Genomic DNA, 24130 nt, shown 5'->3' with positions numbered 1-24130 from the left:
AGAATCCCAATGCATCCAATGGGATGCAGGGATCTTGTCCCATGCGTGGAGCATCCTTCCCCTGGACCTGGGGGCAGTGGATGGGGTTGGGGCAACCTGGGGGTGTCCCCATCACATTGGCCTTCCCACTGTCCCCAAGGGGGGTTTGGGTTTGTCCCCAAGAGCATGGTGCTGAGGCAAACACCTGAGCTCTGGGTGTGGGGCTGGGGGCTCTGGGGACCCACGGACCCCAGAGAGGGAGGAGGGAGGAGGCACCCACCATAGACCCACATCTCCTTGGGATGGGCCCCAGGGAGAGGCCACCTCTGGGATGGAGACCTGGGGGACCCGGTTTGGTCCCCAAGTGGGGCAATGCAATGGGGCAGGACCCATAAGCAGCTCCCAAAGCTCAGGGTCCGCATGGAGCATCCAGATAAAGCAGGAGCAGGGTTCCTGCCTGGCAGGAGCTTCCTTTTCCCAGCGTCCTCATCCCCACATCCCATCCCAGCAGATCCATGGCAATGAGGGGCTGCTCCCTGGGAGCACCGGTGATAAACGAGGGTTTATTTCACTCCTGGATCCCACTTTGCATCCCAAACCCCTCCTGTTCCTCTGCTGCAACCAAGGGATGCAGCGCTCCATGGCACCAGGGGTTGTCTCCATCCTCCTGCTCGGCCACCGCCGCCCTGCCCAGCAGCACCAGCACTGGTCCTGTCCCCGTCCCAGTGCTGCCCAGTGCCATGGACACTGGTGTGGGGCAGCCCCTGGCTCCGGAGTGGGGCTGCAGCTGTGCCCTCCCCACAGCATCAGGGTGAGACCACGTACGCGGTGGCAATGAACTTCCTGCCATTGCCATAGGTGGACTTGGTCCAGGGGTAGGTCTGGATGCTGAGGCTGTGGCCACCCAGGCTCAGGTGACATCTGTGGGGACATGGCTTCAGTTATAGCCCTGATCCCATCCTGAGCCCCATCCACATCCCCAGGATGCTCTCAGTGACCCCACACCATCCCTGACCCCATTCACACCCTCAGGATGCTCTCAGTGACCCCACATCATCCCTGAGCCCCATTCACATCCCCAGGATGCTCTCAGTGACCCCACACCATCCCTGAGCCCCATTCACATCCCCAGGATGGTCTGGGTGACCCCACACCATCCCTGACCCCATTCACACCCCCAGGATCCTCCCGGTGCCGGATGCAGATGCTCACGGATGCCCCTGGTACTCACTCCCTGCCTGGCCTCGCGATGAAGCACAAGGTGTAGAGGCCCAGCTCGAACTCGGGGCTGCAGCCGATGAAGGCAGCCCCCACCTCCTTGTAGAAGCCATCCCAGCTGAACTGGAGCCCCAGCACATCGGGGTACGTGTCCCACTGCGGAACGGGGGGGCCAGGGCTCAGAGCCTGCCCTGGGGCAGCCAAGCCCCATGTCCCCTTCCCACTGGTGTCAGGGGCTCCAGGTAGAGCCCCCCAGCTCCATGCCTCCCTTCTGCATTGCGCTGTCATCCCATGCCCTTCCCACCCTTCCTGCCCCCCATCCCATGGAAGCAGAGGGGATGCGGCCGGTCCGGGATGCTGCCCTGCATCCCATGGCATCACTCACGGGCCCATTGAAGTTGTGGCTGAAGTAGTTGACCATTCCCTGCTTTTCCAGGAGGTAGAAACGAATCCAGTTGTGGAATCCGGATACTTTCCCCTTCTTCACCTCCCCTGGGCACATGTTTGGGATATGGGAGCATGGGGTGAGCCCCAGCCTGGTGCTGTCCAACCCCAACCCCAATCCCATTGGTGCTGGTGCTACCTGAGAAGATGTGCTCGAAGCCGCTGGAATCCTGCTCCCCATCCCCTCGGGAGTAGAGCCCGAACCACATCTCCTGCAGATCCGCAAGGAATTCCTGCTCCGACCCATAGCGATCTGTGCGGAATGGTGGGGGCAGCATTCCGGATGGGAGCCATGGGAGAAGCATCCTGACCCAGGGCTCTTCCTGATCCATCATCCCTGACCCAGTCCTATCCCTGATCCATCATCCCTGACCTCTCCCTGATCCATCCCTTTCCCAATCCTCTCCCTAATCCATCCCTTTCCCAGTCTTCTCCCTGACTCATCCCTGTCCCACTTCCCTTAGGAGCTTTACCCTGCTCCATTCCCCCCATCCTGCCATCCCTGAGACCCCACTCCCTGCTCCTCCATCCCAATCCTCCCATCCCACCTCCCACCAACAGGACCTTTCCTTTGGGACACCCAGCACCCGGACCCCCCATTCCCCTGCTCCCCACTCACTTTTGCTATGGAGGAAGGTGAAGAGTTTCTTCATGAGCTCTGTCTTCATCACTTCCCGAAGGAAGTTTTCCTGCTCCCGCAGCTCCTCCTCCGTCACCTCCTCCTCCTTCCCGGTGGATCTCCGGTAGTTATCCAGCAGTTTAATGAAGCTGGAATAGGTGGGTTTGGAGAAGAGCTTCTCATTGACGTATCCATAGAGCCTAGGAGACAGCAGAGGGGTTCAGACCAGCCCAGACCCCTCTTTGGTCCCTGGGTGGCCAATGGCCACCCCATGCGGACCACTCACGGCTGCGGGGACCGGTCCTGCTGGTCCCCAGTCTCCTCGGGGGATGCCTGGTACTGGGGGTTGATGGTGATGTCGCTCGGTTGGGCTTTGTTGTGGTCGGCCCCATAGAGCTGCTCTGAGATGTGCAGGAGCTCCTGGTCCGTGATGGAATCCCGACTCCTGGAGAAACCCTCTGGAAGAGAGATGGAAGCGCCTGGGATGTGGGATCACTGCTGGCTCCGTGGCAGGACACTGAGGTTGAGGGGGGCAGGAGGGTCCCAACCCCACACTCTGGGGCTAAAAGGAACCTTCTGTTAAGCACTGGGTGAACTGGGAAGCATCAGCCCCATCTCCCTGCTCCGTGGGGCTGGAATCGGCTCCATCTCCCATGGGTTTAGGTTCAGGGAAGCCCCATCCTCTGCTTCACCCAGCTCTGGGGAAGGGACCTCGTGGTGCTGGTGAGCAGGCAGGAGGTGCTGGCACACATGGGGTGACCCCATAGAGGTGGTTGGATCCCCCACTACTCACCATGGGTGTGAGCTGCCTCCTCGGCCCATTCTCCACCTGCACGGAGCCAAAGGAAAGGATGCTCAGGGTGATGGAGATGCAGGACCCCAACGCACATCAATACGGGAGAGCACATGGTGCTAACCAGCCCCTCTGCACCCCATGGGCCCAGAGCCCCATGTCCATCCCATGTCCATCCCATATCCAGGGATGCTCACCGGGTTGGCAGTGCCTGTAGTAATCCTCACAGCAGCTGTGGTCCCTCTCGCATTCGGGGCTGCAGTGGCACTCATCCTTCTCGTTGTAGGGCTCCTCACAGCGTCCATAGCAGGAGTCAGGGGCTGTGTACAGGGCTTTGGGGGACACAAACACCACTGTGGTCCTCAGCATGGACCAAGCCTCCTGCCCCAGCCTGCCCATGGCCTGGAGCATCCTTCCTTCCCCTCATATCCACCTCCTAGCAGAGCCTGAAGCTCCTATGTGGGGCAGTTTGGGATGCTCTGCCAGCACTGAGGGGGGTGTTGGGATGGGTGAGTCCTCAGGATGCACATTCCCCATGGACACTCCTCTTTGGACGTGGATTTCCACCACATCGGGGCCACTTCACACCAGGAAACACGTTCTTGCCTCCCCACCTTTCATTCCTGCTCCTGATTCACCTTTTTAATGCCAGGATTAGCAGGAATGCCCCAGGTCCCACCACTTCCAGGCTGGAAAAGTGCCACATTCCAAGCACCTTTATGTGTGGGATCTCCTTCCAGAGCTCTGGATGGGATGAATGTGTCACTGAGCATCTGCTGCATTACACACAGGGGCACAGCTAAAGGTGACCCTGGGCTCTGGATACGGGATGCTCCATCCTGTATCCATCATCGGGTGGGTGATGGACACGGGGCATCAAGCAAAGAGGGGCTGTAGGAGACCAGGATGTTGGGTTTGGGCTTGGGGACAGCCACATAATGTGTGTTTGGGGAAGGTGCTTTATCCTCTATGCAGCTCCTGAGGGCAGGAATGGCAGCCCAAGCACGGCTTCCTTGGCATCCCCATGCTCCAGCCAGGAAGGTGGATGGAGACACATGGAACCATGGAATGGTTTGGGTTGGAAACGACCTTAGAGGTCTTCCAGCTCCATCCCTTTCCATCGGCAGGGATGTCTCACCCCAACCCATGCACCCAACGCCTTGTCCGACCTCATCTCCCATCCCCAACCCCATGAGAGATCCCAAGGCAGCTGCAGAGGGATCCCTGCAGGAAAGGGCTCTGCTTCCCCATGCCAACCTGCAGCAACACCTCTGGTTCACCTGCCCTGAACTGCAGGAGGTGAAAGATGCCCTAAGGACAAACCCTGATGCAAGCACCGGGGCCACGTCATGTGCGTTGGCTCCAGTCCTGCTCCCATCTCACCCAAGGCCCCATCCACGTGAGGATGGGAAAGGAAGAGCCTCTTTACCCCACCAGGTAACCCAGCCCAGGCTGACTGTGCTGCAAGGACTCACTGCTGACTCCTGTGCTTCCCATCACCGCATCCTGCCTCCAAACCCACCCTATGGCAAAGGGGGTTAGGGGGAAGGGGTTGCTTGGGATGCTCCTGGAGACTGTCCCCCCTTGGTGAGTATGGAATGGTTTGGGTTGGATGGGAGCTTAAAGCTCATCCGGTTCCAACCCTCCTGCCATGGGCAGCTCCCTCCCATCCCATCCCATTCCATTGGGATTCTATGATCCCCATCCCCAGGACAACATCCCTCTCGCTCCCGAAGCGTCACTCGGGATAATTCATCCTGAATCATCCATCCAGGCTCATTTTCCAGCAGCAATCCCGGTGGGATTGTGCAAGGCAGGAACTGCCCACGTGTAAATCACTGCTGAGACATTCCAGGTGCTGGGGCACGTGTGGCAATGGGACAGGAGCCCCATGGAGCCCATGGAGCTCAGCATCACCCCATGGGTCACTTGTGGGTGCTGAGGCAATGGGGGCTGCAGGGGCATTCCCTGCTCCTCACACATGGACCATAGAGCATCCGGCCACCCAGGATGGTTGAGTTTAATGGGGCTTCCTGGGAGCTGCAGCAAAGGGATGGGGCTGGAGCAGGAGGACATGGGATCATGGAATGCTTTGGGTTGGAAGGGACCTTAAAGCTCATCCAGTTCAATGGGCAGGGATACCTCCCACTGGAGCAGGGTGCTCCAAGCCCCATCCAACCTGGCCTTGTTGGGATGGAGCATCCCAACCTTCTCCATTGAACCCATCCCAGTGTCCCAGCATCCTCACAGGGAAGAACTTCCTTATGTCCAACCTGAACTCCCCCTGTTCCAGTCTGAACCCATCACCCCTTGTCCCATCGCTCCAGTCCCTCTCCAGCATCCTTGTAACCCCTTCAGCCACTGGAAGCTGCTCTGCTCCAGCCCCAGTGTTCCCAGTCTGGCTCCTATGGGAACTGCATCCCTTCGGCCTCCTCTGGACCAGCTCCAGCTCCTCCTTGTGCTGCCGGATGCAGCTCCAAGCAGTGCCTCAGCAGAGCAGCACAGACGTGGCTCAGCTCAGCACATCCACACTCAGCCCCTGCCTGCTCCAGCCTGTTTTTCCTGCTCCGGGAAGCAAGGCCACTATTCCCATCTCATTTGCATGTCCAGCCCTCCCCAGAGCAGCTTTTGGGACCAAAGCAAACTCCTTTTCCTTCCTTCCATCCAGGATCTGACAGGGGAACAGGGGCTGTTTCCATGCACCAGCATCCCAGTGCCTCCCACTTTGGCTTCAGTGGGGAATGGACCTCGCTGCAAACACAGCCCATGGACCAACCCTAGCCAAGGGCCCATTGGAAGGCCAAATAAACTCGGGAGCAAGGAGCTATGGATGCTCTGAGCTCCCCAGGCACTTAATGGCATCCTCCACTCGCCACCCCATGGATGAGGTACCAGGATACAGCTCCCTCCTCCCGCAGTGCTGGGGATGCAGGAGGCAGAGGAAGGTGGGATTGCAGGGCAAAGGCACCCCAGGATGCAGCAGGAAGCAAGGGGTGGCCAAGGATAATCCCTTGGGACATCTCAACCCATCCTCATCATCATGGAGCTGGAGCATGAGACCATCCCTGACCCTGTCCCCGTGAAGCTCCAATGGATCCAACCCCCCCCGGAGCTCCTGGTTTCTGGCATCACCTTCTGCTTCCAGCCCATCCCCATCCTTCCCATGGGATGCTCTGGCTGCTTTTGCCCCTCTGCCAAAGCACAGCTCCATTACTCACTGCCAGCCAAGCAGCCCAGGGCTATTCCTGCCCGGACAAGGAGGATCCAGGTCTTCATTATCCCGTCGACACCAGGCTGGATGCTTGGGAGCGTCCTGGAGAGCAGGCTGGGAATGACGGTGCTCCCTGGCGCTCCCTGCTATATGTGGGTCCCCTGGAGGCACGGAGGGGAAGGAGGAGCTTGGTGTCACTGAGGCCTTCACCCAAACCCCATTATGTGCATGGCTCAATCACAGCCTTCCCACAGTGGGAGCAGGGCTGGATAATCCGGTATCCCGGTATTGCTCCATCCTGGGCTCCATCAACACCAGCAATGGCATCGCCTTCCTCGGATGCTGTTTATGGAGGCTGGAGTCCCTCATGGAGGCCTCCGGGTCCTCCAGCAGCACCGGGAGACACCAGGACACAGCTTACAGCCTATCCATAGGGATGGGATCCATAGGGATGGGATCCATGGGGATGGGATCCATAGAGATGGGATCAATGAGAATGGGATCTGTGGGGATGGGATCCACGGGGATGGGATCCATAGAGATGGGATCCAAGGGGATGGGATCAATGAGAACGGGATCTGTGGGGATGGGATCCATAGAGATGGGATCCATCGGTAGCGGGTTTTGTGGGGATCCCATTGTGGTCTCATCCAGGGGACAAGCAGGGAGATGGTCCCTACCTTGCCAGGGGCTGCTCTTCCCCATGGAGCATCCTAGGGAGCACCAATGGGAAGCTCAGCCCATGCTTGATGTGGTCACCAGGCTCTCCCCTGCCCACAGCAGGCTCAATTCAGCGCATCCCAATGGGAGACGGTCCCAGATGCTGGGTGCTGTGGGTTATCCATAAGGAAATACAGCTCCCAGTCCTATAGCACATCCTGTGTGCCACCTAAAGGTGCCTATATTGGACCAGCTCATTGCCCATCCTGCCTCCAAGAGCATCTCCAAGCTGCCTTTGGACCAGTGCTCCCTGCTTGCAAAGGGGCAGGCCCCATGGACCCATTTGTTGGGGTAGGACCACAGCTGGGACCATGCATGGGGATGGGGCTGGAAACCTCCAGCCCCATGGAGCACAAGCACCCAAACCAAAGCTTTGCACTGGGCTGGAGCTGCAGGGAACCCACATCCCACCCCATAAGTGACTGCTTGAAGCCTCCTTTAGGTGTGATGGGACCTTTATTGTCATCGACCCATTGATGTGCATGGCCTGAAGAGCAACCAATGCTCTGGTCCCGGTAGCCCTTGGGGCAAGGCTGGCGAGGGTTTGGCTTGTGGTGTCCTGGCCATGGCACAGAGCATCCCTTGTGGTGGGTCCCTTTATGGGCTGTGATGTGCCCCCAGCCCCACAGCTTCATCCAGGGCCATTGTCAAAGGGCTCCCTGTGCATCGAGATGCTCTGAGGTCCTGGCCCCCTGCATCCTCCAAAGGCATCTCCCCCTAAGCCCTGCTTGTGGGTTGGGAATGGCTGGAGCAGGTCCCCATCTCCATCATGAGGCCATCACGGCTTCCTTCCCTCCAGGCCTGATGCTGTCCCATGGCTATTCCTGCTCCCATCCATGTGGGGAAACTGAGGCACGGAGGAGGCTGCTTTAACCCCAACAGTTCTGGGGGATCGAGGTTCTTCCCCCCATGGTTCTGGGATCGCGCTGCTCCCATAGGCTGGGATGGGAGCCAGCATCTCCCATGGCACACACCAGAGGGAAGGGCAGATCCATGGGGCAGCAGGACCAGACCCTGATGGAGGCAGATGTGGTCCCTATGAAGGATGCTCCAGCATCTCCCAGTGGTACCCGCAGGATGCTCAGCAATGGGGGCATCCAGGCTCCTTCCTCCTTCCCGGCCGGAATCCAAGGCTGCTGCATGGAGAGGAGAGGGGAACGCAGCACCTCCAGTGCTCACCCCACTGCCCATGGCCCAATCCTGCCCCTTGGCCAAGCAGGAGCAGCTCTTGGCTGGCTCCAGCCCAGCCCCGTGCCCAGTGCTCCTGGGAGCAGAGCTATGGGGCTGCCCCATTGCCACATCCCTGCTCCGGCTGTGTCAGGGTTCCAGGGCTCTGGAAAGCCGCAGCAGCTCCTTCTGGCTGTCAATGGCTCTCAGGTGCTGTAGATAGGCCCAGGTAGAGACAGGGCTGCGCACGCTGAGGGACTGCTCTGAGCCTGCAGGACAGGATGGGATCAGGAATGGGATCAGGAATGGGGTCTCCCCAGTGCCCATCCATCACCTCCGCTGATCCCCATGGATCCGCATCCCATGGGGCCCTCCATCGCTTCACCCTTGCACATCCCATAGGGATCCGGGTGTCCCAGCACAGGGGGCATGGATGAACACACTTACACGTGGACATCCTGACTGCCTTGGGGTCCTCAGGCCGGTGCTGGGAGCGGGTTCGCAGTGGAGAGAGTGGAGCTGGATGTGGACAGAGAGCAGGAGCTCAGCCCCGTTCCCACTGGAGCTCAGCCCCATCCCAGCCCTCTTCCTATTGGAGCTCAGCCCCATCCTGCATGACCTCAACCCCATCCCATAGGAGCTCAGCCCCATTGTTATAGGAGCTCAGTTCTATCCTGCATGAGCTCAACCCCACCCCTTTGGAGCTCAGCCCCATTCCTATGGGAGCTCAGCCCCATTCCCAGTCCCATTCTGATAGGAGCTCAGCCCCATTCCCAGCCCCATTCCCACAGGATCCCAGCCTCATTCCCATAGGAGCTCAGCCCCATTCGTATAGGAGCTTAACCCCCTTCCCAGCCCCATTCCCACAGCAGCTCAGCCCCATTCCCAGCCCCATTCCCATAGGATGTCAGCCCCATTCCCACAGGAGCTCATCCCATCCCATCCCTCTCACCATGCGCGTTGCCGCGGCAGCGCTGCAGGACACGCAGGGTCTTGGCCATCATGTGCTGTGGGCAATGCACGAGCATCACTGGCCTGGCCTGCCCCACATCCCATCCATGGGGATGGATCCGCATCCCATCCATAGGGATGGATCCGCATCCCATCCATGGGGATGGATCCGCATCCCATCCATAGGGATGGATCCGCATCCCATCCATGGGGATGGATCCGCATCCCATCCATGGGGATGGATCCGCATCCCAAGGGATGGGTCCCCACTCACCATCTTCTCAAAGTTGATGAGGTTCTCGGCCAGCGTGTGGTTGCCCTCGTGGATGAAGGTCATGTCTGCAAAGGGGGATTGAGGGATCAGCTCTGCCTTCCTGGCGCATGGATGCATCCAAAGGGATCCCCGGCACCCATCCCGAGCCGAGGCACCCACCTTTGAGGAGAAGGGGCACAAAGGGGATGATGGGGGGGCTCAGCTTGGCGACGGCCAGGCGATAGACCCTGTGGTTCCAGGATGGATCCTGGGGATGGAGCAGGGCACAGGGAAGAGGGGAGGAAGAGGAGGGCAGTGCCTTCATGGCACCCTTGTGCCTATTGGGAAGCAGGGATAAACCCTGCTGGGAAAGGGAAGGGGGGATATGGGGAGGGATGGAGGATACAGGGCAGGAAGGGGGATACAGGGAAGGGGGAATGCAAGGTGGGAAGGAGGATATGGGATGAGAAGGGGGATACAGGGATACAGGCTTGGAAAGGGGATATGGAGTGGCAAGAAGGATATGGGATGGAATGGGGGATACAGGGTGCGAAGTGGGATATGGGGTGAGAAGGGAGATACGGGATAGGAAGGGGGATACAGGGAAGAAGGATACAGGGTTGGAAGGGGGATATGGAGTGGCAAGAAGGATATGGGATGGAAAGGGGGATATAGGATGGGAAGGGGGATACAGGGTGTGAAGTGGGATATGGGGTGGGAAGGGGGATACAGGGAAGGGGGATATGGGATGGAAAGGGGGATATGGGATGGGAAGAGGGATATGGGATGGGAAGGGGGATACAGGGAATGGGCTGCGCTCACCAGCATCCGCTCCAGCACCGAGTGCAGCTTCCGGATCTTATGGGGCAGCCTCTGTGCAGGGAGAGGGTCATGGTCACCAGCACCTGGAATTCCCAGCCCTGGAGACCCCCCAGCACCTCCCGCACCCCACATCCACCCCACAGCATCACTGTGGGTCTGCAGCATCCCCTGCATCCTGCTGCCACCCTGGGGCAGGGGGTTGGTACCCAGATGGGTCCATGGGGAAGAGCAGCTCCAGGAAACCTTGGGAAAGGCTTTGGGTAAAGGATGCAGGGATGGGACAAGAGTGACTGGGGCCAGAGGAGCTTTAGGATGGCTTCATCCCAACCCATGCTCCCGGCTGCGGGTGGGATGCTCCCAGCTGCGGGTGGGATGTTCCCGGCTGCAGGTGGGATGTTCCCAGATGCAGGTGGGATGCTCCCGGCTGCAGTTAGGATGCTCCCGGCTGCAGGTGGGATGCTCCCAGATGCAGGTGGGATGTTCCCAGATGCAGGTGGGATGTTCCCAGATGCAGGTGGGATGCTCCCGGCTGCAGTTAGGATGCTCCCGGATGCAGGTGGGATGCTCCCGGATGCAGGTGGGATGCTCCCAGATGCAGGGGGGATGCTCCCAGCTGCGGGTGGGATGCTCCCGGATGCAGTTGGGATGCTCCCGGATGCAGGTGGGATGCTCCCGGCTGCGGGTGGGATGTTCCCAGATGCAGGTGGGATGCTCCCAGATGCAGGTGGGATGCTCCCGGCTGCGGGTGGGATGCTCCCGGATGCGGGTGGGATGCTCCCGGATGCAGTTGGGATGCTCCCAGGTGCAGTTGGGATGCTCCCGGATGCAGTTGGGATGCTCCCAGGTGCAGTTGGGATGCTCCCAGATGCAGTTGGGATGTTCCCAGATGCAGGTGGGATGCTCCCGGCTGCGGGTGGGATGCTCCCGGATGCAGGTGGGATGCTCCCAGATGCAGTTGGGATGCTCCCGGATGCAGGTGGGATGCTCCCAGATGCAGGTGGGATGCTCCCAGATGCAGGTGGGATGCTCCCAGATGCAGGTGGGATGCTCCCAGATGCAGTTGGGATGCTCCCAGATGCAGGTGGGATGCTCCCAGATGCAGTTGGGATGCTCCCAGATGCAGGTGGGATGCTCCCAGATGCAGTTGGGATGCTCCCGGATGCAGGTGGGATGCTCCCGGATGCAGGTGGGATGCTCCCGGTGCCACGCACCTCCCATGTCCGCGCCAGGCGGCTGACAGCCGTGTGGCTCACACCGAACATCACCGCGAAGAAGGAGTTGAGGTTCTTCTGCTCCTTGAGGCTGCATGATAGGGGAGGGGGGGAGGTCTGGAAGGTGCCGTGGGGATGGGGTCCGTGGGGGTAGGATTCATGGGGATGGGATCCATAGGGATGGAAATCATGGGGATGGGATTCATAGGGATGGGATTCATAGGGACAGAATCCATGGGGATGGGATTCATAGGGATGGGATCCATAGGGATGGAAATCATGGGGATGGGATTCATAGGGATGGGATTCATAGGGATGGGATCCATGGGGATGGGATCCATGGGGATGGGATCCATGGGGATGGGATTCATAGGGATGGGATCCATAGGGATGGAAATCATGGGGATAGGGTCTGTGGGGATGGGATCCATGGGGATGGGATTCATAGGGATGGGATCCATAGGGATGGGATCCCTGGGGATAGGATCCATAGGGATGGGCTCCATGGGGATGGGCTCCCCAGGGCTGGGATGTGTCCGAGCACTCACTGTGCCGCCAGCTTGATGAACTTGCGCAGGAGCTGTGCTCTCCGTCCCACGTCGGAGCAGAGGCAGAGCTCAGTGACCACCCAGTGCTGCAGCTCATTGAAGCGCCGCATCACCCGCTCCAGGTTGGCCGTGGTGACCGCATGGAACCGCGGCGGGCGCGTGATGTAGTGCAGCATCTCCACCTGCAGCGGGAGCCTGAGCCCTGCAGCACCCAGGGGGTCACCTCCATCACCCCCCCCAAGGGATGGTCCTTACCTGGTGGATGCTCTTGAAGAGGCTCCAGTCGTAGTCAGTGATGTGGCTGGCGAGGTCCTTGGAGCTGATGAGGTCCAAGGTGTCTGAGGAGCCAACCTGGGGGCCCAACTGCTCGGGATGGGGGGTCTGCACACAGGGGGTGATGCTCGAGCCCTCCTGCCATGGGTACCGCAGCAGGAGAGGAGCAGCAAGGGATGGACCCCCCCAACCCGGAGCTGCTATGGGGCCAGCACAGCCCCAGACCCCACCCCAGGACCCCAGTCTGTGCTCACCAAGCTGCTGAGCTCCTCCATGCTCACAGCAAAGAGCCTCTCATTGAGCCCCAGCGCTGTGAAGACCCCGACAGCATCCAGCTGCAGCCCCACTTTGTCTATGGGGAGAGAGCAGGGAGAAAGGGCCTGATCCTGGCTGGGCACGGGATAACCCTTTCCATATGGGAACACCGGGAGCATCCCACTCACCTCCAGCCGAGTTCACCTTGACCAGGATGTGTTCCCCATCCCGGCCCAGCCGTGGGGCCAGGGACCGCAGCACATCCCGCACCGAGGCATTGATGGGCAGCACCGTGACCAGGCAGGAATGGTCGGCTCTGTAGATCTCATAGGGCACTATAGGGGGGGGGAAAGGGCTTCAGTGTCCCACCCCCGGGGGGGAACAGACCCTAATGTGGGGCACTACCTTTGTCCTGGGCTCTCAAGGCACAAGTGCTGCTCACAGTCGCCTCCTCCTGGCTCCCCATCCAGGTCACCGAGCCCTGAGCCTATGGCCAAGGTAGGGAGGATGCTGCAGCCCATCAGATGCCCTACAGGGCACCCAAAGGGCCCCAAAGCACCCCAAGGGTTTCCCCTACCTTGGGCTGGGGTGAAACACTCCCATCTCCATTCTCCAGCCTGTAGAGAGGGGGTAAAGGGGGTGTTAGAGCCCTAAAGCCTGCACTAGGGACAACTGAGTCCTGCAGGCCCCAGGATCCAGGTCAAACCAAGCCCCATGAGCATCCCCATAAGGATAACCAGGTCCTGCATCCCCCAGCATCCAGGTCACCACCAAGCCCCACAAGCATCCCTATGGGACACCCTTCCTGTCACTGGGAAACCCCAAACCTATGGACACGATGACCCAAGAGCTGCTGGCATCCCCCCAATCCGCAGTCAATGCTCTGCTGGCCATTCCCATGGGCAGTCCAACACCTCAGGCACAAGGGATGCAGCCCCAGGGCCATGGGCACCGGCTCTAAGTGTCTCTAAGCTCCAAGCCCCTTCCCTCTGGAATGGCTCCGGATGCTGTTATTCCAATGGGACTCACGCTCGGGGCCGTCGCCGTTCCGGTGCTGGCTCCTGGACCATCCCACCCAGGCGGGGGTCCTGGCTCGCCAGGTCCGCCAGGTTCTGCAGGGGGGAGATGCCCATGGTCCATATGGGGCCCTATGGAGACACCCCCATGTCCCGTCCCCCCCCACTGTGGTGCTGGTACCTGCAGCAGGGATGTGGTGCTGCGGTCGCCCTGCAGCAGCCGCCCATAGAGCAGCACCCACTGGCTCACCAGGCGCAGGATCTTGCGGCGCTTGTGCAGGGAATAGGTGGCCTTATCCTGCTCCGAGCCCTCCATTGGCTCCGCACGGAAACTGGGACCAGTCAAGGGTGCTGGGGAGCAGGCAGGGAATGCCCTTGTGTGTGGGGAGGGAGATGGGGACGTGTTTGGGATGCTGGAGCGGAGGAGCAGCTTCCAGTGGCTGAAGGGGCTATGAGGATGCTGCAGAGGGACCTGCATTGGGGCTGGAGTGATGGGACAAGGGGTGATGGGTTCAGACTGGAACAGGGGGAGCTCAGGGTGGAGATAAGGGAGAAGAGGGTGCTGGGATGCTGGAATGGGTTGAAAGGAGAAGGTTTGGATGCTCCATCCCATCAAGGCCAGGTTGGACACGGGCTTGGAGCACCTTGCTCTGGTGAATGGGTCCCTGCCTGTGAGGATTGGATGAGCTTTAAGGTCCCTTCACCCCAACCCATTCCATGATTCCATGATCGGGGTCCCGCTGGGTGAAGCAGGATGGGGCCCAGCTCCAGCACAGAAGGATACTGGTGCAGCAGAGCCCTGCAGAGCTGCGAGGTCGGCATGAACACGGTGTAGGTGAGCAGGAAATCCCCCAGCAGCGTGTCTGGAAGAGAGCAGGGCATCAGTGCCCATCCTTCCCTGTGCCCAGTGGCCCTAGGGAAGGGTCCCCACCACGGTGACCAGGCTCAAGTTCAGCTCCTAAAGGCCATGGAATGGGTTGGGGCTGCAGGATGTGGGAAGAGGCTGGAGCCAAGGAGCAGCATCCGCAGCGCATCCCGGATCCAGCTCCATTCTTTACCCACTGGGGACATCTCCTGGCTCCCTCCTGGACCAGTTTTGCTCCTCTCCAAAGGCAGGAGATGCAGGGATGCTCTCGGGCCTGGTGCTGCCTCCTTTTCCCAGCTCAATGTGGGGGTTAGGGTGGGAGGAGCAGGTTTTGGGGTTGGACACCGGGAATGAGGTGCTCCTGCTCGGTCTGGTCCCCCTCCAGCCCCATGTCCATCAAGGTGGCTTTGGGACATGGGACATGGACCCCCCCCCAACCTACCCACGGGGTCATAGAGCGTGGCATCGAGCCTCATGAACTCCAGGAGATGCTCCAGGATCTTCTCCGGTGTCCCGGCCATCACCAGGTACCTGGTGGGAAGAACCAGGGTACAGCAGGGAAGGATGCGGCACCATCGGGGACAAGCAGGGGATGCACAGGGACAAGCAGAGGATGCAGAGGGACAAGCAGAGGATGCAGAGGGACAAGCAGGGGATGCACAGGGACAAAGGATGCAGAGGGACAAGCAGGGGATGCAGAGGGACAAGCAGGGGATGCACAGGGATAAGCAGAGGATGCAGAGGGACAAGCAGGGGATGCACAGGGACAAGCAGGGGATGCAGAGGGACAAGCAGGGGATGCACAGGCACAAGCAGAGGATGCAGAGGCACAAGCAGAGATGCACAGGGATAAGCAGGGGATGCAGAGGGACAAGCAGGGGATGCACAGGGACAAGCAGGGGATGCACAGGGACAAGCAGAGGATGCAGAGGGACAAAGAGGATGCACAGTGACAAGCAGGGGATGCAGAGGCACAAGCAGGGGATGCACAGGGACAAGCAGAGGATGCAGAGGGACAAGCAGAGGATGCACAGGAGCAAGCAGGGGATGCAGAGGCACAAGCAGGGGATGCAGAGGGACAAGCAGAGATGCACAGGGACAAGCAAGGATGCAGAGGCACAAGTGGCCCCGCGGTGGCCACAAGGAGGGCTGGCACAAGCCATCACCTGCTGCTCCGTGCTGTGGCTGCCTGGCTGCTGCCAGCCTGCAGGTTCTTCTGCAGCACCAGCACCACCTTCCCGTGCTCCTTCAGGCGCATGGTGTTGGCCTCCACGTCCTGCAGAGCGGACCCAGCAGCTCTGCCCCTTCAGGCCCCCCCAGCACCCATAGGGACAGGCAGGGATGAGCCCCCCCATGCTGCCCATGGGGCTCTGCTCACCTTGAGGATGCGGTTGAAGTCCTGCTTGTCCACCCGCAGGAAGTGGCAGTTGTCCTCCCGCAGGATGATGGTGGCTGCTCGAGGAGCATCGTTCACCAGAGCCAGCTGCCCAAAGTCATCCCCCTCGTGCAGTGTGGCCACCAGGCCCTATGGGGAGGGGGGACATGCAAAGGGTGAAGGGCAGCACTTGGGGGGGGGGCAGTGACAGGATGGGGCTGGATGGGGATGGACCTACCTTGCCGTGGGTGACCACGTTCACTGAGCCCTTCCAGATGATGTACCAGGAGGTGCCTTTGTCTCCTTGGCTGAACACTGCGGGTCAAGGACAGCGGACAGAGGTTGAAGAAGGGGAGTCCCAAAGCATCCCTCAGCATCCACCTCATCCTGAGCCCTGAGCATCCCTCAGCATCCTCCTCATCCTGAGCCCCTGAGCATCCCTCAGCATCCTCCTCATCCTGAGCCCCTGAGCATCCCTCAGCATCCTCCTCATCCTGAGCCCTCGAGCATCCCTCAGCATCCTCCTCATCCTGAGCCCCTGAGCATCCCTCAGCATCCTCCTCATCCTGAGCCCTGAGCATCTCTCAGCATCCTCCCCATCCTGAGCCCTGAGCATCCCTCAGCATCCTCCTCATCCTGAGCCCTGAGCATCTCTCAGCATCCTCCCCATCCTGAGCCCTGAGCATCCCTCAGCATCCACCTCATCCTGAGCCCTGAGCATCTCTCAGCATCCTCCCCATCCTGAGCCCTGAGCATCCCTCAGCATCCTCCTCATCCTGAGCCCCTGAGCATCCCTCAGCATCCTCCTCATCCTGAGCCCCTGAGCATCCCTCAGCATCCTCCCATCCTAAGCATCCCTCATCATCATCCCCATCCTGACCCCATGCAGTGATTTCTCTGGTCCCCTTCATCCCGTGTCCACAAGGAGACATCAGGAGCACCCACACTGATGCCCAAGGCTCCAGGTGTCCCCCCCTTCAGGCTGGAGACCCTTCCTTGGGGCCCATCCAGCCCTGGGTATCCTATGGGACACACGACACTTACACACGGTGCCTGCTCTCTGGTGCGACTCGAACATCAGCACGGACGCCAGCTCCCGCTTCACCTGCAGCAAGAGGCACTTCCATTGGGATCATCCCAGCCTGGAGCTCAGCGAGGCTGGGACACACACGGGCAGGGGGACGGGATGCTCAGAGAGGGCCAGGAGAGGATGCTCGGATGGGAAGCGATGGGATGCAGGAGGAGGTGGGGACCCACACTGGGCACTCACCGAGCGGGAGAGATGAGCCACGGCTTTGATGTGGAGCAGCTCCTCAAATATGAGCTCCAGCTCATCCTCCGTGCGCTGGGCAGGCCTGGGAGGGGAGCAGGGGGGTGAGCAGCATCCATGGCCCCTCTGCAGCCACAATCCCTGACCATGCAAGGAAGGAATCCCAAGCCGCGGAAAGGATGCTCTGGTCCCCCCGTTACCCACAGGAGCTCCTTTGGTACCCAAGATCCCCATGGGATGAGCTCCATCACCTTCCACATCCCTCTACACCCCCTCGGCCACTCACGGCTTGCGCAGGGCCATGGTGAGCAGCGCATCAGGACCCAGCTGAGCCAGGAATGCCAAAGCTTCCAGCAGCTCCTCCGCATCCCGGAGCCCAGCGCCGGGATCAGGGCTCAGCTCCAGCTCAGCAAAGCGATAGAACTGGGTGTCCTTGTCCTGGAAATGCCACTCCTGCTTCACTGCGGGGGGACAGCACCCATCAGCTCATCCGGGCACCCATAGGGCACCCAATGGGTGCCATGGGGCACCTATGGGAGAGGTGCAGGAGCCTCACCGTGTGTCAGGACGCCTCCATCCACCAGGACCTGGCAGATGCCAATGGCTTGGCTGCGGCTCTGCAGGGCCAGCCCAGTGCTCAGCAGCCAATCCACCAGCTCCCGGCCAGAGCAGCACTGCCTGCAGGGCACAAAGGGCAGATCCAGCCTGGAATGGGGCTGCAGCTCCCAGCACCATGGGAACCCTGCATGGGATGGGGCAGGAGGAGCGGAGCAGCCGGAGGAGCATTTGGGGGTGTTGGACAATGGGATGCTCAGAACCCCCCTAACCCCATGTGCATCCCCCAGGGCAAGAAGCGGCTCAGGGAGGGGATCCTGCCCCTCTGCTGTGCTCTGGGGAGACCCCACTTGGATGCTGCATCCGATTGTGGTGTCCTCAAGGATATGGAGCTGCTGGAGCTGGTCCAGAGGAGGCCACGAGGATGCTCAGGGCCTGGAGCAGCTCCCATAGGAGCCAGGCTGGGAACACTGGGGCTGGAGCAGAGCAGCTTCCAGTGTCTGAAGGGGGCTACAGGGATGCTGGAGAGGGACTGGAGCAATGGGACAAGGGGTGATGGGTTCAGAGTGGGACAGGGGAAGTTCAGGTTGGAGATAAGGAAAAAGAGGGTGCTGGGATGCTGGAATGGGCTCAATGGAGAGGGTTTGGCTGCCCCATCCCTGGCAGTGTTCACAGCCAGCTTGGAACACCCTGCTCCAGTGGAAAGGGTCCCTGCCCATGGCAGGGGCTGGATCTGGATGAGCTTTAAGGTCCTTTCCAACCCAACCCATTCCATGATCCTATGTTGGGGTCCCCATCCTGGCCTGGTGCCTCCAGTACAATGGGTACCGATGCTCCTACCTGTGGTGCCGCAGGTGATGCTTGTGGTCCCGGATGAGGCCGGGCCGGGTGCTGGTGAGGTGGATGTAAAGGAGCTTCCCCGCTCGCCAGATCCTATCCGAGGATGCCTGTGGGTGGGAAGGGATCATGGGAAGCAGGATATGGGTGGTGAATCCTCGCTGTGCTGACACCTCCATGCCCCCCCACCGCCAGCATCCCGGGATCTCCATCTCCCACCCTCAGGAATGGCTGATCCCGAGGGATTGACCAGCCCAAAGGCAGGCTGAGGACTCCACAACTCATGTCCCTCTGGGTTTTCCCACCTGGGTGAGGCTGTGTCCATAGTCCAGGCTGGATTCATTATCCAAGAGTGGAGTCTGGAAAACCAAAGGGAAGAGGGTTGGTGGCAGTGTGGGCTCCTTCCTTCCTTCCTTCCTTCCTTCCTTCCTTCCTTCCTTCCTTCCTTCCTTCCTTCCTTCCTTCCTTCCTTCCTTCCTTCCTTCCTTCCTTCCTTCCTTCCTTCCTTCCTTCCTTCCTTCCTTCCTTCCTTCCTTCCTTTCCCTTCTTTCATCAAAGGACCTGTACTGATTGAAGGCTTTTGAATCCTTCATTTCCCTCCCAGCTTTTCCCTTCCAAGAGCAGCTCCTGGAATCCTGGAAGGGCTCAGGTCGGAAAACCTGGAAGCTCATCCCTGTTCCTGGGGCTGCCCAGTGGGATGAGGGCCACAGCCCTGAACAAACAGCTCTGCTGTGGTGCACACGGGCTCGTCAGACCTGTTCTGCCTGTGCTGCCCTGGCCAAGGCAGCTCCTGCGCCCTGAGCATTAACCCCAGGGCAAGGTGAGGACCATCCCTCCCTTCCTCCCTCCTCGGGTGCCTTCATCTTCATGGGGGCACCTTAAGGGGAAGGGTTCGTGGTCGCCGTTGTCCCCCCCGGTTTAATTCAGGCTCTAAAGGCTCTTGAGGTGATGGGTGCTTGGAAAGCAGCATCCTCAGGGCCACATCCGCCTGGGATCTGCTGGCTGGGACAGAAGGAGCAAGCTCATAGAGGGATGGGTGGAAGCCTCGGTTAAGGAAGTCGGGAGTCATTGGGTGCAGAAGCTCCTTTGCAGCTGAATCCAAGGACAAACCCATCCAGCTAAGGGGAAACCACATCCACCTCCGATGGATGCTGGGATGGATGCTGGGATGGATGCTGGGATGGATGCTGGGATGGGTTTGTCCTTGGATTCAGCTTACTCCAGCCCTTTCCATACCCCCAAGGCTTCCCCATCCTCTGGAGCAGCCACCGACCACACTGCAATGGGCTTAGGAGAGACGCAGGGAGCGGATGGGGCAGCGGCTCCTTAGGGATGCTCCGATGCTGTCCCCGAGCCTGGCACACGGTGACTTATTCCCTGGGCAAACGTTCCGGAGCCTCGTGACCCTCCCATGGAGCAGGAAACGTGCCGGAGATTGCAAGAGCAAATGTTTGCTCCTATTGAGGAGCATGGAGCTGCCTCCTGCTCCGGGCCCCGTACATCAGCCCCTAAGTGAGGCTTTGTCCTTGGGGCACGGAGCCAGGGGGCATGGAATGGTTTGGGTTGGAAAGGGCCTTAAAGCATCCGGTTGCAACCCGCATTATGGGCCCGATCCTGTTCCCAAGGACACCGGAGGAGCCTTGCGCAAGCCAGGGATGGGGGCTCCCTCCTGGCCTTTTCCTGGTGCTCCCATGCAGGTTCTCACTCCTGGTCCCCCCCAATCCCCCTTCCCAAAGCATCCCAGATGCCACGTGCGGAGCCGCAGGATGCTCTCCCCACCCTCACCCCCTGCCTCATTCCAAACAGCTTCCTAAGGAGTCGCCGCTTCCCATGTTCCTGCTGCGGGCGCTGGGATCCTGCCTGTCTCCAGAAATCCGGCAGCAGCAGGCAGCCGGCCAAGGCTCCTGGGCTGCTTTTGTTTGGGATCCCAAGGAAAACAACAGGAGTTATTTCAGGCTTTACGGCTCCGGAGAAAGTCCTCGCCCATCCGCAGGCTCAAAGGGCAGGGCAGTGAGCCAGGGCCTTGAGGATCCCTTGGGATCCTCCTTGGGAATGGGGCTGAGCGACTTGCCCCCCCCCCCCCGTCCCATCCAGGGATGCAGTGCAGTGGCACTTGGATGCTGGCACTGAAGCTGCTTGGGGATTCCGGGTTGTGATGTCCCACTGATGCCAGGGAATGGGAGCCTCGCAGCAGGAAAGAGCTGGGAGGGATTGTGCACTGGGATCAGGGAAGCAGGTTCCCAAGGGGGACGAGACGGAGCCAGGATGCGAGGAGGAGTTTCCAGGTGCTCCGGTGATGGGGACAAGGGACAATGGTGCTGCTGCAAGGCACAGCCAGCTCATTCCCTGCCCTTCCCCTCTGCTGTACCTATAGGAAGTGGGGAGAAATCCCCTTTCCCTGCACAGATCCATCCCAGAGCCAGGAGCCATCCCTGCCACACTGGTGCCTGCTCCCACATCCCTGCCTCCTGCCACTCCAAACCCATCCCAAAACGGAGTTCCTCAAAGTTCCAAAGAGGGAAAACGAGACAAAAACAGGGAAAACCAGAGGGAAAACGTCTCATTTGTGGTGGGAGCTGCACGGGAATGCTGACGGGGGCTGCTTCCTTCAAGGAATTCCACTGTCTTCCTTAAAGCCCTGTCTTGGGTCAAGCATGAGGGAAGGGGAAGGTTGTGATGGGGTCACATCCCAGCCCCAAAGGGACAAAAGCCCAAGGGTAGGGACCTTTAAGGCCAGGTTGGACACAGGGATTGGAGCATCCTGCTCCAGTGAAGGGGTCCCTGTCCATGGCAGGGGTTGGAGCTGAAGGAGCTTTAAGGCCTCTTCAAGCCCCAAACCAGGCTGGGGTTCTAAGACCCAGGGACCCCCAGCACCTCCAGGACCCGATGCTGAGCATCCCCCCGCTTCCAAGGGATGAATCCCTCCTATGGGAACAGCCTGAGCTTGCCCAGGCCTGGATGTGCTGCACCCGGGTACCGCAGGGAGCACACGGGGGCTGGGGGGGGGATGCTACCGGTCACCCTGCATCGAGTCTGGCTGCGGGCTCCTTGCGGGCTCCCTAACCCTAACCCTAACCCATCCCAAACCGAGCTCAAGGACAAGGGGATAGGAGGGGGGGGACCCCAAAACCCCATCTCCGGGCAGCCGAGGGGTCCCCATGCGCCTTGCACTCACCCAGCGGATGCCCTGGATGCGGGGCGAGCCGCCCCCCTCGCCCTCCAGCCGGATCTCGTAGCTGGAGCTCCGGAACAAGTGCATCTTCAACCGGTAACGGGCCCCCCCCCCGCGGCTCCACCGGCTCCAGCCCCGGTACCGTGCGCGCTGCCGGCTCCGGGCCCCCCCCCCGGTCCCACCCCCGGGGCCCCTTTAAGCGGTGGCGGTGGTTGGGGGGGGGGACGGAGCCATCGTGGCCGCGGCTCCGTTCGGGACCGGCCGGGATCGGCTCCGCCGCCGGGATGGGAGAGCTCCGCCCCCCGGAGGGCTGGGACCGGGAACGGGAGCGGGGCTGGGAACGGAACGGGAGCGGAACCGGGATCGGGACACGGCGCTCCCCAACCTCCGCACCGGGGCATCCCCCCCCCCATCTAATGGGGACCCCCCCAGTGCTAGGGATGGTGTTTGGGGGGGGACACCCATCCTGGATCCCCACCTGCGGAAGCCCCCACCCATCCCGAGCCCCACGCATCCCCCCCTGGGACCCCAGGTCCTGGGATTGGGGTGACTCCAGGAGCCCCTGTGCACCCCACAGAGACCCCAGGAATGGGGGAACCATAGGGCTGATGGGATGGGGAGAAGAGGGCCCCTTGGTGCTGGGATGTGGGGTGTGATTTGTACTGGGGAGGATGGAGGAGCAGAGCTGGAGCATGGCCCAGCAGACCTGGGAGTGCTTCTGGCTGCAGGGAGGGGGGTTCCTGCCAAAAAGGAGCTTTTCCTTTGGAAATAAACCCTGGTTTTGACTAAAAAAGTCAGATTTCAACCCATTCTTTAAAGCAGCCCCCACCCCAATGTGCCTGCTCTATTGGAGCATCCTCGATGCTCTCCTTGCTCAGGCACCCCCAAGGGTGACACCAGCCCCCCCCAGCACTGTCACTGCTTGGGGGGGTGGGAGATGGGATGTCTCAGCATGGCCTTGGGTGAATCCTTGGGCAGGAAAAGGAGGATGAGGAGAAGCTTCCTCCCATTGCCTGCCCCGAGACCTTGAGGCTGCGCTTGCGGCGAGCCGGGATCACAACAACCTCCCACATGGAATTCCAGGGCTGAGGAGTCTTGCACTGTGCTCTGGCCCTGCTGACAGCATGGCTGGAACCCAGTCATGTGTGTGGTTGTTTGCTCTCGGGTCCCCAAGACACAGGGGGGTGCAGGATCCTCCTGCTCCTTTAATGGAGCGAGTTCTGTGTTTGCAGCAGCCAATGATGCTGCTGCAGGGAGAGACCTTTGGAGCCTTCTCTGCATGCACCATCACATCCCATCCATCCCATCACATCCATCCCATCCCATCCATCCCATCCCATTCCATTCCATTCCATCCCACCTATCCCATCCTATCCCACCCCACCCATCCCATCCCACCCATCCCATTCCATCCTATCCCACCCCATCCAGGGATGTGGAGCTGCTGGAGTGAGTCCACAGGAGGCCATAGGGATGCTGTTGCTCTGGAGCCAGGCTGAGAAAGCTGGGCTGGGGCAGCCTGGACAAGAGAAGGCTCCTGAAGGGGAGACCTGAGAGCAGCTCCAGTGCCTAAAGGGGCTGCAGGAAACCTGGAGAGGGGCTTGGGATGAGGGATGCAGGGACAGGCCAAGGGGAATGGCTTGAACCATGGAATGGTTTGGGTTGGAAAGCACCTTAAGCTCACCCCGTTCCAACCCCCCTGCCATGGAATGCCAGAGCATTGCTCCCGGGTGGCATCGTGCCGGGTCACCAGCTCCGGCCATAGGGCCACGTTTCCAGCCGGCTGCACCAGCTGGTTTAGCTGGGAGCTCCTGCAATGCAACCAGAGCAGCTCTGCTCTATCTGGCTCCTTATCTCGGTGTTTAACCGGCTCCTTCCATCAGCACTTGGATAATGATTAATCTCCCGGAGCACGCTCCGGCTCCCTGGAATCCCAGCTTCCAATGGGAGCTGCTGGAGGCTTGGCAGAGGGAGGGTTTTCAGCTGCTGCTCCCAGGTATCCCACAGGGAAACTGGTACCAACGGCTCTTTGACCCCTCACATCCCACCAGTGGGATTTGGCCATCAGCGGATGGGCTGGGAGCCATGGACATCCCTTCCCAGATCCTTCAGGTTTGGTGTTGCTGGATGGGATCATGCCCATTCATGGCTGTTACCGCTCAAGTTTGGGGTGAAATGGGGTAAAACTCCCATTTCCATGGGCACAAATGGTGTGTTTCTCACCTCTCATGGTACCTCAGCCCATGCAACCCCATTGACCCCCTGATGCTCATTACACACATCACTAACTACAGGCCTGCTCTATCTCCTCCATCACCAAGGGACCATGGTGGCAGTCACCAGGAGCTGAGTCCCCAGCAGGATGTGCCTGTTCCCTAGGAAATGGGAATGTCCCCTTGGTGTGGGATGCTCCTGCTCCGTATCCATCCATCCAATGTTCCTGACCACTTCCCAGGGCTGTAAATCAGAGCAGAGCTTGCAGGGTGATGGTGTTTGATGGTGTTTGTTCCTCAGGGGTCACTGCAGCCCTGGCTCCCCATCAGCAGCAGTGTCCTGCAGTGGTGGGGCTGCAGTGG

The 24130-nt window shown here is 60.3% G+C and overlaps 2 protein-coding genes across 7 annotated transcripts; both read right to left on the bottom strand.

The window, feature by feature from the left end:
- Positions 1-522: 522 nt before the first annotated feature.
- Positions 523-6409, bottom strand: ENDOU (endonuclease, poly(U) specific). Its single transcript, XM_034071584.1, has 9 exons — positions 6272-6409; positions 3251-3385; positions 3054-3089; positions 2547-2718; positions 2261-2460; positions 1781-1894; positions 1583-1689; positions 1211-1353; positions 523-900 (listed from the first exon to the last, which is right to left on the bottom strand). The coding sequence occupies exons 1-9, from the start codon at positions 6327-6329 to the stop codon at positions 786-788; spliced, it is 1080 nt and encodes a 359-aa protein (XP_033927475.1). The 5' UTR covers positions 6330-6409; the 3' UTR covers positions 523-785.
- A 1012-nt stretch (positions 6410-7421) lies between these two features.
- RAPGEF3 (Rap guanine nucleotide exchange factor 3) lies at positions 7422-21826 on the bottom strand. Of its 6 annotated transcripts, XM_034071424.1 has the most exons (27): positions 21558-21825; positions 18688-18741; positions 18386-18492; positions 17547-17668; positions 17277-17451; positions 16991-17075; positions 16765-16825; positions 15959-16035; positions 15724-15870; positions 15512-15621; positions 14788-14876; positions 14265-14343; positions 13662-13812; positions 13494-13576; positions 13042-13081; positions 12870-12951; positions 12653-12799; positions 12464-12561; positions 12192-12317; positions 11937-12118; positions 11389-11479; positions 10178-10228; positions 9536-9623; positions 9377-9441; positions 9104-9158; positions 8599-8670; positions 7422-8420 (listed from the first exon to the last, which is right to left on the bottom strand). In XM_034071424.1, exons 1-27 carry the CDS (start codon positions 21639-21641, stop codon positions 8302-8304), a joined length of 2640 nt encoding a protein of 879 aa, XP_033927315.1. In that variant the 5' UTR covers positions 21642-21825; the 3' UTR covers positions 7422-8301. The 6 variants fall into 6 exon arrangements, 5 of the variants coding, with proteins under 5 accessions (XP_033927315.1, XP_033927314.1, XP_033927317.1 ...); XM_034071423.1 differs by lacking the exon at positions 9536-9623 and having other exon boundaries at positions 9377-9535; positions 21558-21826; XM_034071426.1 differs by lacking the exon at positions 9536-9623 and having other exon boundaries at positions 9377-9535; positions 13494-13612; positions 13731-13812; positions 21558-21826.
- Positions 21827-24130: the final 2304 nt, after the last annotated feature.

The sequence above is a fragment of the Melopsittacus undulatus genome, chromosome 21 (assembly GCF_012275295.1).
Source record: "Melopsittacus undulatus isolate bMelUnd1 chromosome 21, bMelUnd1.mat.Z, whole genome shotgun sequence".
NCBI lineage: Eukaryota > Metazoa > Chordata > Aves > Psittaciformes > Psittaculidae > Melopsittacus > Melopsittacus undulatus.
The sequence above is the reverse complement of the archived record's forward strand: the minus strand, read 5'-3'. Positions and strand labels throughout refer to the sequence as shown.

Excerpts from the sequence above, each read along its gene's own strand:
- ENDOU (XM_034071584.1), bottom strand. The coding sequence starts at position 6,329 with ATGAAGACCTGGATCCTCCTTGTCCGGGCAGGAATAGCCCTGGGCTGC. Across the intron at positions 3,386-6,271 it reads CCTGGGCTGCTTGGCTGGCA|CCCTGTACACAGCCCCTGAC; the intron begins GTGAGTAATGGA and ends TGTCCCCCAAAG. Across the intron at positions 1,354-1,582 it reads GCCACAACTTCAATGGGCCC|TGGGACACGTACCCCGATGT; the intron begins GTGAGTGATGCC and ends CCCGTTCCGCAG.
- RAPGEF3 (XM_034071423.1), bottom strand. The coding sequence starts at position 21,641 with ATGCACTTGTTCCGGAGCTCCAGCTACGAGATCCGGCTGGAGGGCGAG. Across the intron at positions 14,344-14,787 it reads CACGCTCTATGACCCCGTGG|ACACGCTGCTGGGGGATTTC; the intron begins GTAGGTTGGGGG and ends GCTCTCTTCCAG. Across the intron at positions 8,421-8,598 it reads GGCAGTCAGGATGTCCACGT|GCTCAGAGCAGTCCCTCAGC; the intron begins GTAAGTGTGTTC and ends CCTGTCCTGCAG.